Source organism: Triturus cristatus, chromosome 4_1 (assembly GCF_964204655.1).
Source record: "Triturus cristatus chromosome 4_1, aTriCri1.1, whole genome shotgun sequence".
NCBI lineage: Eukaryota > Metazoa > Chordata > Amphibia > Caudata > Salamandridae > Triturus > Triturus cristatus.
The window spans coordinates 561,254,412-561,270,025 of NC_140585.1; the positions used below are offsets into that span (position 1 = coordinate 561,254,412).

General features: G+C 40.7%; 1 protein-coding gene across 2 annotated transcripts in view; it reads right to left on the minus strand.

Moving 5' to 3' along the window:
* SEMA3C (semaphorin 3C) overlaps positions 1 to 15,614 on the minus strand; it is a 590,590-nt gene that overhangs the window by 333,067 nt on the left and 241,909 nt on the right. For both annotated transcript variants that reach the window (XM_085652883.1, XM_085652882.1), the window contains one exon: positions 8,337 to 8,497. In XM_085652883.1, coding sequence (XP_085509009.1) covers positions 8,337 to 8,497 — 161 coding nt within the window. The remainder of the gene's footprint in view (positions 1 to 8,336; positions 8,498 to 15,614) is intronic.

The window sequence follows — 15,614 nt, forward strand, 5'->3', positions numbered from 1 at the left end:
GGAGCCCACAAAATGATATAAAAAGGGAGCACCCACAGATATCGACGGACTACCTCGCCGTCTGTATGTAGGTTAACAGGCAGTGCAGGTTTTCCCCAAGAGCTGGGAGCTCTTGTCTTCCTTTGCTTAAAATGTCTTGCTCTGCTTTGCTTGAAGTATCTTATTCTATTTTACCTATATGAAATGTCATGTTATGTTTAACCATTGTTCTCTTTACTTTTGCATTTAAAAGATTTTGTATTGTAATTGCAGGAATGCTTGCTCTAAAAATAAACGTGAGTGTTCCTAGGTAACATTTTCCTTGGTGTAACTTGTTTCTCATGATGCATTTATAGATGTGTTTTCTCTCTCTCTCTGTCAGTACATTAATTGAGATACAGAGAATATTATGACAGCTGTATGATTATCTGGATTCTGTATTTTGTACTTTATGTCTCTATTCTGCGGTTTCTTTGAAGTTGCATCTTCTCATTAAACTGCCATTGTATTCTGCCTCCAATTCCATGTCTCATATGTCTGTTTTCTTCATTTTTGGAGCAAGCGTTCCTAGGCACCCCGGCTCAAATTAAGGTGCCCCTTTTGTCCCTGACTCACTCTCCTGCTCAGTTCTGTGGTGGCTCCCGGGGATCTGGGGACCGCCCCTAGCTTCCTTGACCCGTAATAGATCTTCCCTCCAACAGCCTCTCTTGCAAGTCCTGTATTGTTGGTTTGTTGCCCCTGCCCCCCTTTCCACTGCCCTCCATAGTCTGTTGTGCTTCCACGGCCCTTCCTGCCTGCTCAGTGTGGTTAAATTGTTGCCTTTGCACCCTCCTACCTGCCTTCAATTTTCAGAGTCCGTGCCCCTGGCCTCTGCCTCTCAACAGTATCCTAATGAACAACTAGATTGCTAACATTCTATATTTATTACAAAAGTGTGGAACGCCTGACATCATCTTGATGTAATCAAAACTGTAATACCTAGAGCATTTCCTTTAGAAATTACATATATGAGAGGGTCTTATTGGCATCAAAATTATGGTTAGTGCTCTAAAAGACTAAAATAAGGACATATTTTCTGAGTTTTCAAATAGCGACAAAGCACTTTTAAATTATTTGTTATCTTTATGTTTTTTTATCCAGTTGACCACTTGATTAAATGTTGCACTTAGGGGAGAGGATGTGGTGTTACTTCCAGAACTGCAGACTTTGCAACTGGGGAACCAGGTTGAAGTTTCTGCTTCAGCTCGACATTCTGTGATTCTGGTCAAATCACTTAGTCTCCCCATGTCTACAACCAAAATGAATTTGTTCTTGTGTGATGTAACCAATGCTCATGTAAAGCACTCCAATACCTGACAAGTCTGCACTATATAACACTGCAAAAACACAAAATAATAAGTGTTTTGCACACTTCTGTCATTGGGCTATATTTGGGCTACATCTGGGTGATTTTGGGCTACATTTGGGCTCTTTTGTCTCCGGTGGCCATCTTGGGAGATTTATTTGTTATGAAGTTTCCTAATTTCCTCATGTACTGCAGTCTCCTCAGTAGGAAATGCTTTCAGTTTTTTACTTTGATTCCATCATGAAGGTATTCAGATATGTCACACATTTGCCATAAATTCTGAATGTTAGCACTCTAGTTGCTCATTAGATCACTGTAGTAAAACTACTGCACCATGGAAGTCTGCTCCTGGTATTAAAAGTGCATGTTTCAGTCTGCATGTCAGAATTTTTTAATGAAATAGAAGAGGATTTGAGAAGTCACTCAAAATGTGCCCTCATTTTCTTTCTTCAGCATTAATCATAATTTCTATGGCAAAATGAACCTCCTCATTGTGTTCCTTTTTAAATTAAATGTTTTAAGTGTTACCAGTTTATTCCAATCAAGATGGCTTCAGGTGTGCCATACTTTTGTCATAATGAAGACAGTAAGCGCTCTAGTTGTTTTTAAGAACATTCTGGGACATTCTGTCATTGGGCTATACTTGGGCTACATCTGGGTGATATTTGGGCTACATTTGGGCTCTTTTGTCTCTGGTGGCCATCTTGGGAGACTTATTTGTTATGAAGTTTCCTAATTTCCTCATTTACTGCAGTCTCCTCAGTAGGAAATACTTTCAGTTTTTTACTTTGATTCCATCAAGAAGGCATTCAGATGTGTCACACATTTGCCATAAATTCAGAATGTTAGCACTCTTTTTGCTCATTAGATCACTGCAGTAAAGCTACTGCTCACCAGGGAAAACTGCTGCTGGTATTGAAAGTGCATGTTTCAGTCTGCATGTCAGAATTTTTTAATGAAATAGAAGAGGATTTGAGAAGTCACTCAAAATGTGCCCTAATTTTTCTTTCTGCAGCACTAATCATACTTTTTATGGAAAAATGAACCCCCTCATTGTGTTCCTTTTTAAATTAAATGTTTTAAGAGTTACCACTTTAATCCAAGCAAGATGGCTTCAGGTGTGCCATACGTTTATCATAAGTAGGACTGTTAGCGCTCTAGTAGTTCTTTGGAACACTCTGGGAAGCTGCAGTAGAACACAAAGGAATCAACTGACAGTCTCTGCCCTTGTTGGATGTACATGTTTTACTGAGAATGTCAGACTTCATTCTCACATGACTGAGAAAGATAATGTGAATTTACATAAAATAAGCTCTCAGTTTAGCCTATAGATCACCTTCCAAACCTCTGTGGTAAAAGCATGAGAAAATATTTTTCTCTCAATCATGATATCCCAGCAGAAGGCATTTTCACATGGTGAAATCACCTTAGAACATACCACAATTCCTAAAATGAGTATGGTACCATCAACAAATGATTTATAATGTAACTAAAGTCTTAAAACCTTCTATTAACTGCAATGCTTTTTAATGAGGTGCTATCATGTATATTGGTCCCAAGATGGCTGCCAACACTTCTTGGATGAAGTGCTGACAGCCAATCAGATCTCAGGATGAGATGTGTGGTTAGGCTCCGCCCACATATATATATGCTTTTAAATGCTATTTTCTCAGGAAATACTGAACAGATTTACACCAGACCTGCAAAAGGCACTTCCTTGACCTTATGGCTACCTCTCTGCCAAATTTCAAGTAATTCTGTTCAGCCGTTCGGGCTGTAGCTGTGTCTAAAGGTCCTATGGAAAAATGCATGGGGAAAACGCATTTTGGGACCCCCCTTTTTTCTCGGCCCCTGCTTGACGAATCCCCCCGAGACTTTCAGGGTAGGAGCGGAGCGTAGCGCCCCACCTATTTTGAAAATTTCGCGAGGATTCGTCGACCGGCGCCAAAGTTATTCCAAATAGAATGTTGCGGATTTCCTATGGAAACAGGGTCCTAACTATAACTACCTACTGGCGACCGCCAGTAGGTAATATGTATATATATATATATATATATATATATATATATATATATATATATATATATATATATATATATATATATATATATATATGTATACACATACATACACACATTATCTACTGGCGGTCGCCAGTAGATAGTTATAGTTAGGACCGAGTTCCCATAGGAAATCTGAAAATTTTATTTTGAATAACTTTGGCGTCGGTTGACGAATCCTCGCGAAATTTTCAAAACTAATGGGGCGCTCCGCTCAGCTCCAACCCTGAAAGTCTCGGGGTGATTCGTCAAGCAGGGGCTGCGAAAAAGGGGGGCCCCAAAACACGTTTTCCCCATGCATTTTCCTGTAGGACCTTTAGTCGAAGGTACAGCCCGAACGGCTGAACAGAATTACTTAAAATTTGGCAAAGAGGTAGTCCTCAGGTCAGGGATGTGCCTTTTGCATATATGGTGTCAATCTGTTCAGTAGTTTCTGAGAAAATTTCAGTTAAAAGTACATAAATATCTAATGGCGCGCACCGTGCGCGCACCGTGCGCGCACCACGCGCGTACGGTGCCGTGCGCAAGCGTAATTCTGATTGGTGGTTAGATGTCAGTCAACATTCGAATCGGTCGAAATCAGGAAGTGTCGGACGCCATTTTGTGTGTGGCAGTGAAAAAAAAAGGTGGAGAATGTGAAAAGGGGGCAGGGTAGAGAGTTCCTGACCCCCTAGCCTTTGTCAGGGGGCCCCTGAAGGACCCCGAAGGGTGAAAAAAACATTTTATTTTTTTTTCAAAAAATCGCGGGGTGCGAGCACTGTGCGCGCACGGTGTGCACACCGTGAAAAAAACTTTTTAAAAAAACAACATTTTAAACTGTTTATAAGTTTATTGAAGATATTAACTATGCTGTTCAACTTTATCCAAATTAAAAAAAAAGAGCTGAGCCATTCCATATTACAGGATACAGTCAATCTATAACTATATACATAGGTAGTTTATTGTAAAATAAATATATAAAAATATAATAATACATAAATAAATTAGCATTTAAAAAACCTTACAAATTCACTTAAAAAACCATAGGTTTCACACACGTTATTGTTAGGAATTAGCATTTAAAAAACCTTGCAAATTCACTTAAAAAACCAAAGGTTTCACACATGTTATAGTTAGCTGGACATTTCACTCGTAAAAAACCATTGAAATTCCCCCGTTATAGTTAGTTCAGATAACTATAACTCGCGCGACCGCCACTCTATCACAAGGATGATGTCATCAGTGATGTCATGAGTGATGTCTCTGACCATGTCATGAGTGATGTAATATGTGACGTCATCAGCAGTGGATTGCGATCGCGCGATTTATAGTTATCTGAACTAACTATAACGGGGGAATTTCGATGGTTTTTTACGAGTGAAATGTCCAGCTAACTATAACATGTGTGAAACCTATGGTTTTTTAAGTGAATATATATATATATATATAGGCAAATTTACCGACGCTTGATTAATAAGCTGGACGGTGCCTCATCAGCCTTCTCTTTCACATACTTACACGCATCTTGTGTTTTCATTGTCTTTCCTACCATGCTGCTTTCCTGCCTTGCACTCCTCAGATCATGTTCCCCTTTAGCATTACTTGGAAATCCATGCCTCCTTTGAATTCTTCTGATAAAAACACAAACTTCTGTTTGTTGGTCATGCACATGGTTACAATCTAACTTGGCCAGTGCAGTTGATAATGTGAAACAAAAGCTGGAAAACTATGATATGCAGTTTATCAGACAATCTCTCTTTCCAGTAGAAAGGGTGTGTGCAAGAATAGGAACACACACTGCTTTGCTTTATTGTTGAGCGAGTCTTATTTTCAATAACAAATGAAAGTAAAGGGAGGCCAGTAAAGTGGGAAGTTAATGCTCTCATTAACATGCAAAGTATTCGACCCTGATGCGACAAAAGAGGTAGGGGTGTCTCTTCCCAAAATTCATAAATCGAGCAACTGGTGTGTCCCTGCTACACATTTAATATTTCTCAATTACTATTTAACTGTTTTGACGTGGTAATACCAGCCAGTGAGATACTGATGTTGCAACATGTGCTATTTCCCCGAGTTACTATTAATGGCTAATTTTTTGTTTGTTGTGGGGGTCAGAAGGAGGTATGACATGCAGTATCTGACTGCTTAATATTTTGCCTCTCTAGGGCCTCCTTTCTTCATGCACATTTCACTAGGTTTTCACTTGTAATATTGATTTTGGTGCAAACCTCCATTTGCATCACCTTATTGTGTCAAACAAACAAGAGGCTGGAGGACTCTCTTGTAAAGCCAGTTGAAATGATTATTACCTATTTTTTGTCATTTCCTCTCCTTTACAGATGGTCGGCTTAAGGAAGCTTTTTTCTCCTTGCTACGGGTTTTTAATAAAAGAGTTTTTTTCATATAAAAGGGTGGTACCGCTCACCCACACTGGGTGGCATGATCCTTCATCGGGCCTTGTTCACAGTAGCATAACATTAGGCCCTTCAGCGCCTGTGATGCAGGAAGGCCCCTGAGCTCCAAGGGGCCCCCTCTTGTACTGTGCATGGTTAGCGGGCCCCTGGCCTGAGAGCTCCTGACTGGGTACGGGTGGGCCCTCCATATACTTTGCAGGGGGCCCCCTCAAGTTTTTATTACACCACTGCTTGTTCACCAGAATCTTATTAGTGAAAGATGGGCTCATCCTGAGCTTTTCTGAAAAGTGTAACACTATACAGTCATGTATGATGAGGGTGAAGTGTCCTATACGCTTCCAATACATTGTTTTTAATGCTAGAATAGTATTCTATCATAGCTAAATGCAAATTAAGCACGCTGCCCTTTGTTCGTGGCACTTCTTTTCTCACATACTATGTACCAAATTCTGTAGATGCATTGGGTTATGTCAGAATGCTACTATGTTAATGAAAAAGTGTATTAGAGAAATATATATGAAATTGTAAATGAAGTGTGAATGTCACAATGACATATAAAGTGAACATAAACTGAATTTCAAGTTCCTTGATCCTTAGTTGTATGTAATTTGGACCTCAAGAAGGATACCTGGGCCATTTTGGTATCTTTTAAGTGCACTAATGGTCAAAAATAACTATAGCTACCCATATTTTTAATAAGATAGCTGTATTATATGGTACACATGCTTTTGTCTAAGTTTATCAAGCATATGAAATGAAATGAAATGAAAATGCATTTATAGAGCGCATGGCTACCCGAAGGCATCTCAGTGCTGGTAGTAGCAGATAATAAGGAAACCAGCCCCAGACTAAGGGAATAGTCTGGTCTTTAACAATTTGCGGAAGGCCAAATGATTAGGTTCCTTTCGTAGGTGGAGTGGAAGGGAGATCCAAAGCCTGGCCGCATTATATGAGAATAGCCGGCCCCCACTTCTGGCTTTTTTAATCCTGGGGACAGTAACCAAGTTCATGTCATCTGAACGAAGACGTCTGTTAGCCCGATAGGGCTAGATGGTGGTGTGGTTGATGGCAGGGCCTTTTCTGGCTAATGACTTATGAACGATGCACAGCACCTTGAAGTTAACTCTCTCCCTAATGGGAAGCCAGTGGAGAGAGTTCAAAGCAGGTTTTACTGATTGATGTTTAGGAGTACCCAGATGAAGTCTGGCTGCCCAGTTTTGTATAATCTGAAGTTTGGAGAAGGTCGCAATTGCAGCACCCAAATAAAGGGCATTCCCATAATCCAGCCGTGACAGGATTAGAGCTTGAGCCATGATTTTTTTTTGCCTGGAATGGGAGAAGAGGGAGGACTTTTCGAAGCATTTTCAGGATGCCATAGCACGTGGCTGCCGTATTACGTGCCTGAGTCTTAGAGATAGGGACGGGGCCCAGAGTAGTCGACCATATTCTATTTAGGTCAAGGGGAGACCAATTCCCAGGATCATGATCTTGCATTTTTCCCCGTTCAATTTCAGGAAGGGGTCATTCATCCATTTGGCAATTTCTTCCAGGCAAGGGCGAAGGCTAGGAGGGGAATTATCAGCTGGATTAAGCCCCACCACAAGTTGCGTGTCATCGGCGTAGGTCACTATGTGTACACCAAAAGGTAATACTGACTCCGCTAACCAAAAAGTGGCGGTATTGAGAGTAACTATTTTAATTAATCATACAATAAGCCTTAGCAATAGCAACAAGAGTAAATACATTCATGTATAATGGAATACATATATTCAATACATAAAACTAATTTTTAGAACACACCCATATGTCATGTTATGCGTTTATCTAGTTACTGTGGGGTTCCTTTCAGGTTAATCTCATAGAAGGTGTTTTTCAGTTATCCAATCATTTATGTGAACTTCTCTTACATATGTACAGATTATCTGCAGCAGAGATATGCTCACATAGTTTGTGCATTGAAAATAATCAACACATGCGTAGTTAGCATGTCACCTGTCCTGAGAGTCTCCTCTTCAGTACCCTAATAAAGCAGGCTTTGTTTTGATTCATGCCCTTCAATGAATATTAGTGGGTGTGGAACTTCTTCAAAACATGCTGAATTTAGATTGCCTCAGAGCTCTCCCAATTTGATCAGGTAACGGAATTGAGCGACACCAAAATGTGGTTATATTTACCAAAATTCAATGTATTGTTTAACCAGAAATTGCAGGATTCAAAAAGATGTTTGATGCATCTACCCAACATCTCCCTTACAGCACAGAAATGTATTGGGGTGTAAATATGGTCCATAATATGACCATCAACGGATACTCACCATGATTCAGACAGCATGTTTAAGTTGTTTCAATTCTCACATGATTATGGACAAAGAAATGCACATTTGATACCACTTGCATGCATGCTTCTTACTTTATTTAGGACTCAAAACAGTGATACTTCAGTGTGGATGGAGTGTACTAGGATTGTAGCTTGCAACCATGGATATGAAACCCAAATTTCCTTCAAATTGAAAGATTGGCAGTGCAATAAACTCTCTGGGAGTACTTGCTTTGAACTTACACTCAGAGGATCTTGGCTTATGTTATTTATGCTCAAAGACAGAATGTGGTCTTTGCTGCCAACATAGATCCGGTCCTGATCTTCATCCATCAACAATATCCTGTAGTCCAAAGGGTTCTGGGATATGCTGTAAAATTCAGAAGTCCTTGTTTCCTTGAGCTCTGGAAAAGGAAACACAGACATTTAGCATATTCCACTTATTTTGCTTATGTTAATAATTAAAATGCAAAACACAAATGACTGCTGAATATGCAACAGCGAACATTTGTAATAACTGTACCAATATAACTGATAAGCATTACATAAAGTCGCCATTCATAAAGACAACTTTCAAATTTAGAAAACACTTTACTAAGCTACAACTATATTATTAAAGTGTTAACATTCTGCTGTGACTCAGATCTGATTCAGACTAAACAAATTCTGTAGTGCTAATACTAAAGTACCAGAGCTGTAAATAAAATCAACATGTACCTTAATGGAAGCCCAGTCTGCTTTGGTACTGAAGTGAACACCATAGTTTAGGGGATAGGATTGACTTTATATTGACCACAAGCCTTTCCATTATTTTGCACTTGGGTTTTCGGCTCAGAAATGTCTGCTCCCACCTCTCCGAGCATACACATGTAAGACCCACATATGTTTTCCTCCTTTTTCTATCAAGATCAACCTAGTATTTTGAGTCCAGGCCTGACAATTTGGGAATGGCAAAAATGCAAAGGACAGGGAAAAAAGACTCATGCGGTGCCATCAATAATGACTAAGGAAAGACAATTTAAAATGATTTCTGTTTTATTGTGCTTTCACCCAGAGTGAAAATATACGTACATTGAGTAACCACGCTTCATGACTACACATGAAACCAGTCACACTTTAAAGAGTTCAGGATGCATCACAACCTTTTGTGTCAGTCTTGTGTCTGTTGCATTTTGGCCACTTTTTTACTGCTAAACGTGACAGAGGTTGCTAGGATTACCTACCTATGTTGCTTATCCAAGTAAGGGATTGCCAGCTCTCCTCAATGTATTTCTTCCTTATGTGGGATTTGCACCTCTGTTAGGAAATACAATTTCTAAACTACCCGAGTATGGTCTAGAAAGTGCACTTGTCAAAGAGAAGGGATTACAAGTAGTTAATAAAGTACAAAAGTTGTTTCTTGGTGAAAGGTGTTTGACAGTACATGATACATCAACGTAATTTATTACAATGGAAAAATAGGATTGTTTTAATGCCTCTAGTACTTTCAACCACGAGTTATATGACAGAACACAACAGATACTCCAAAGCATTTGAAATTTACTGTAAACAAGCAATTAACGTTTGACAGCGAACAGGAAGGGGATAGGTGTTATTCTTAAGAAATTAGCATATACATTTGGTGTTAAGGTTGCTTTCTGAAGTCAAGATCGTGAATTATAGCAGACATTGAACATTTGGTAGACCATACTTTAGGTAATGATGCTAAATGCACAGCATCCATATAATATCCTTACAGGTAATCACTTTCTTAGCATACAAGTTGTGGTGTGAACTGTTACCTATTTAGATATCTACAGCAATTATTACAATTATTTAATTTATTAAATAAGACTCATTTATGATACATATATTCAATATTTATTGTAGTTCTAATGCCTTAATATGGGTGATGAATGCCATGCAGCTCTAGATTCAAAATGTAGATGTAATATGTGGAGACAGTGTAGTGAGATGGCAGGGTCCTCTCCAGTCACCACCCTTACAATTAGGCTAGTCACCAGTGATGACAGGCTGCAGCTCCTTTTGTTGTTGGTTTACCACTGGCAGAAGCCTCGCCTGTCACTGGTGTGCATGCCACAATGTGGTAGAGGTTTTCACCTTGCTAGGACACGTACCACTAAGTGGAAGTTTCTGTAACTAGACATTTGGGATTTTATGCTGGCTTTGGTGCTTGACTCACACGACTGTGTGATTCTTGGCAAGCCACTTAATCTCCCTATGCCTCCAAATGTAATACAAAAAAGTAAAGCCGCTTCAGAAGTACACAATGTCAAATTGTCTACAAGACATCCCATTTATTTAGCAACACATTCAAATATACAAGTACATTCCTTATATATTGTGCATTTGCATTCCACAGTGTAAATTATGTACTGCAATATTTTTTTTATTTGTTTCTTTAGAGAGGACATATTTATGCCATTTTTCTTCAAAAGGTTTACACATAGACATTAGAGTTTTATTGTATGTATGTATACCTCAATCTGCGATTGTGTACACGAAAATCCTTTAGACCTTTTATCAGAGTGCATCTGCCAAGTAACAACTCCAGCCTAAATCCAAAGCCAGAGATGCAGAAGTGTCTGGCATCTCAGTTATTGGGGAATGCCGAACTATAAATGACAGCTTCAAAATGTCTGCTTCCTAAAGCACTGAAGCTATTTGTCACCAGTGTGTCTTATTACTACTAAATGTAAAATGCAGTTACACATTAATACAGTATTCCTCTAAACTATGTATTGTTGAGAAACTGAATCCATTTTCATAGCAGTTCTTTGAAAACATTCTGAAACGTGTCTCGTGTGCTGTAGGAACACATTGCTTGCAGGATTATGGTTGTCTCTGAACAAAGAACCGACTGTGGGAAGTGTGAGGAACAGAAGAGAAGTGTTAATATAGCCGCAAATTGAGAAGCCGATTCAATACCAGTTTTCTCCACAGATCCTGGCCCCACCCCCTGGCCTTTGTCAGCCTGCAGGAGCAGCAGCTCCATGGTGTGAAAGCTGTTTCAGAGGAGGTTTACATTGTATACATCTGAGTGCCCCCTTACACTGGACTGAAGAAACCCTTGTATTGCCTTCCAAAGTTGAAATGAAAGGTCCTTAAGTTACCACATTTCCTGCTGCTTCGAAAAAGGTCCTCGTCAGAAGTTGTCATGCTGTCTTGTGGCTTTTCAAGCATCAGACAAAACTTTTCCTGCTTGGTTTGAGTAAAAAGGCATTACCGTGGCCAAATATGTCACTACTTACATGATGTGCCGCTAAAATATTTTACAGAGCTTTTAAGCCTATTCATGCGTGTCTGTCATTCTGTGCAAATGCCAAAAACGCAGACAGAATTACAGTAGCCCCAATGTCGGGCTACAGAATTATTTGCAGAATAGAAAGCTGCGCGTCCAATAAGAACATATGTTTTCGATTTTAGCCATCCGTGCACTGTATGTGAGATCAGTAAATGTAGTACATTTCGCTAAGTAATATTTTACAGACATTGTGGTTGGCTTTAACAATCATTTGCAATTTTTCTGCTAGACTTTCATTACTGTCAGGGACATGACATAAAGTGATCTAGCCAGCTGACTCCTCCTAGATAGATGTTGGTTATGAATGTGGCGATTTTCACAGATGTGCGGTGTCAGAAACAGAGAATAAATGTCCCAATAATCTCAGATTGAGACAAATGCATACTTCTTCCAAATAATACACTAATAGTCTCTCTGCTCCTTCTTCTATTTCTTTCTTTCTCTAGCCCTCTCCCCTTCTCTGGGTTTTGTTTCTGCGCTTGTAGTTACAGTATGTATCTATATAAATGTGCATTTTCCTGTGTAGCCTTTTTTATTTTTTAATCTCAGCAACTGTCTTTATTGGTGTGGCTCTCTGAAAGTTGCAGGCACATAAACTACAGCATTCATTTTGATAGGACAATGATATATGTTATTAAACGGCATACACATACCTAGAGGGACTTTTGAAACTGGCATCTTAACAATCAACACCTTAGAATGTATGTCCCATCCTCTTCACTCTTATGCTTAGGAACAAGCTACATCAAATGCTATGCTACCAGGCATTTACTAGAACTGATACGACAGTAGTGGAGTGTGTAGCCAGGGGGCACATCTACTATGGCACATCTACTATTGGTGCAGAATGTGCAGTGGCACAGGGACCCAGAGGGTTGAGGGGCCCACCAAAACCCTGATTATTGCTGTCAGAAGGCCCACTTCCTTCCTTGCAACAATGCCATGGCACACTGGCAAAGTCAATGTGTATTGCTGAGTGCTTGGGGCATTCAAGCTTCATGAGGATGCAGTGGAGAGAGAGCTACCACCCATACACTTCTTCTGGCAATGTGGCATTCTCTTTTGGACCTAATCATCTGATCACAGGGCTCGAGTTGAATAGTAAGCCAGCTCCTCACTTACAATTAGGGGATAGTACAAGGGAGTATGCACATAGATTTAAACATGATTCTAGACATGACTGTGGGGCAATAAAAGCATCATAGCAAAGGAGTACCTGGGTTTGCAATCCAGCCTATTGATTCACACAAATGTATGTGCACATACGAATAATCACTCAGTGATATATAGACAAGAACTTTTAAAATAACACACTTGCGTCATAGTCCAGTCTGCTGGTTATGAGAGCATGGATGACGGTCTTTATTGATTCGGGGGGATCCATTCGAAGGTCTTGCGAAGGATGCGGAGGGTGTTAAAGCAGGTGGAGGCGACGGCGTTGATCTGTCGGGTCATGGTGAGGGAGGAGTCGAGTGTGAGCTGAGGTTCAGGGCGTGGTTCGTGGGGGTTGAGGGGCTGCTGATGGCGGTGGGCCACGAGGTGTTGTCACATGCAGAGGGGGAGGGTCAGAGGACGAGGACCTCTGTATTCTCCGAGTTGAGCTTCAGGCAGCCGCTGCTCATCTAGGATGCGACATTCTTCATTCCTTCCTGGAAGCTGAGTATGGTGGTGTGGGGCTCCTTGGTGAGGGAGACGATGAGCTAGGTGTCGTCAGTGTAGGATACTCTTCTGAGTCCATGCTGTCTGATGATGGCGGCGAGGGGGGCCATGTAGATGTTGAAGAGCATGGGGCTGAGTGACGATCGCTGGGGCACTCTGCAGTTGATCTCTGTGGGTTCGGAGAGGAAGGTCATGAGTCTGATTCTTTGGGTTCTGCCGGTGAAGAAGGAGCGGAGCCAGTCAAGGGAGACTCCCTGTATGCCGGCGTAATGGAGTCTGTCGGTGAGAGTGCGGAGTCGAAGGCTGCAGAGAGGTCAAGTAGGATCAGGACCACGGTGTGGTCTTGGTTGAGGAGGGTGCAGATGTCGTCTGTGGTGGCGAGTAGGGTGGGCTCGGTGCTGTGGTTGCTGCCAAATCTGAATTGGGATGGGTCGAGGATGGAGTTCTCTTCGATGAAGTTTGTTAGTTGGGCGTTGACAATTTTCTCTGTGACTATGGCCATGAAAGGGAGGTAGTTGTTGAGGTCTGTTGACTCTGCAGGCGTCTCCTTGAGGAGGGTCTTGACTTCTGTGTGTTTCCAGTCATTGGGGAATGTGTCTGCTTTGAAGATGGCATTGATGGTGCGTCGTAGCTCAGGTGCTTTGTTGGCTCTGTGGAAGATGTGCAGAGAGCAGGGGTCCGAGGAGGCTCCTGAGTGAATGCCTTACATGGCCGATGCAGTGTCTTCAGTTGTGACTGGGGTCCAGGAGGAGATGGTAGGCTAGCTGTTGTTGCTGGGGAGATGAAAGGGTTCGGTGTCCGGAGTCTGTTCGTTGAAGTTGTCATAGAGGGATCTTATTTTCAGATGGAAGTAGAAGCAGAGTTTGTTGCAGAGGTCCTAGGAAGGTGTGACGTCCGTGGATTCACTGGGGGCTTGGTGAATTCCTGAATGATGCTGAAGTGTATGTAGGGATGTTTAAGAAGTGGAGGATTTTGACTAAACCCGGGCAGGTAACTACGCTCCGCCAGCGTAGTTTACGTAGTTTTGCCTACTCTGCGTTCCATTGCGAATGCGGAGTTTAGGTAAAACTACAACTCGCGGTAGAGTGTAGTTAACCAGCCCCTCCACCCTCTGGAAGTAATTATAAAGTAATTAAAAAGGCACATACCTGCCGTGGGTGCCTCCTCCTCGCCATGCCCACTCTCCTTCCTCGTCCTCACCATCCTTCTTCGCTGATAACCCCTATGTTGTACGTCTTGCGCACGCTCATGCGCACGCGCAAGACGTACAACGTTTGGGTTATCTAAGGAGAAGGATGGCAATGACGAGGAAGGAGAGCAGCCATGGCAAGGAGGAGGCAGCCACGGCAGGTAAGTGCCTTATTAATTACTTTATAATTATTTTGGGAGGGTGAGGAGCGAAGTTCCACGGAGTTGTTTTCCAACTCCGGGGAATTTCGTGTAGAGGCACAATGCCTGCTCCGCCTAGGGTTAATTTTGACACCCTTACTGGCTCATGTACTTCTTCTATCTGTTAACGTCAGAATGGAATATTATTGGTTGTCTGCAAATGGTAGAAATGAAGAAGGAGATTTCACTTGAGCAATTCAGTACATTTCTGCCAAGTTATGGGACTATACGTTCCAAAGAGATTACTTTTTTTCTAAATTTTTAACCTTCTTCCTTCTATCACACACAGGCTTCCCCTTTTCCTCAAATCCCAAACATACTGCCTGAGTAGAAACGCCTGTTTCCTTGCTAGTGTATAAGGCTGGATTTTGGATATTACAATGAGTCCTCCTACCATGCTGCCAGCGGATTCATAACTCTATGAATAAACACATTAGAGGCCTAATGTACCATGACATCAGACTGCAACGTGTGATGGAGTCATAAACATGTCATGAAAAAGCGAGTCCGTGTATTCAGAAATTATAAATGTCTTTATTACAGTCTTTCGTTCCATTTAAATAAACTAAGGTAACAGATGTGATTTACACTGTATTGATGTTTTCATTATGAATTACTCCCAAACATTTCCTAGGTACCTAGAGAGCTATAACATTGAACCATAGCTTAACTAATTGATTCATACATATTTTGCTTCCATCACTTTCTTTTCTCTGATATTCACAAGTTATGTTTTTTTTCATATCAACGGCAGTTGTAAAACAATCTTATTACATTATTAAACGTGTTATACTTGAATAAAGGGCAGAATCCTATTTAATGTTGATATACTTTATTAGATGTAATAATATTTTTTCACCTTAATGAAATATCCATGTATACCAATGTATAACCAATACCTCAAATAAATTAAATTAAACTTTGTTAATCTGTCCTGGTTAAGTTAAACAGATTGACTGTCTTCAAAGCATCTGCCCAAGCATGTATTTAAAATGATGTTGCATGTGTGTTTTTAATCTGATAGTTAGTTTATACTTTGTGTATTTAATCTGAAGATGTGTGTCAATGTTTTTGTGTGGGTCTGTGTTTAACCTGATGCTCTGCATGCGTGTGTACCTGTATTTAATCTGAGGATGTGTGTGTATATATATATAAAAATATATAAATAT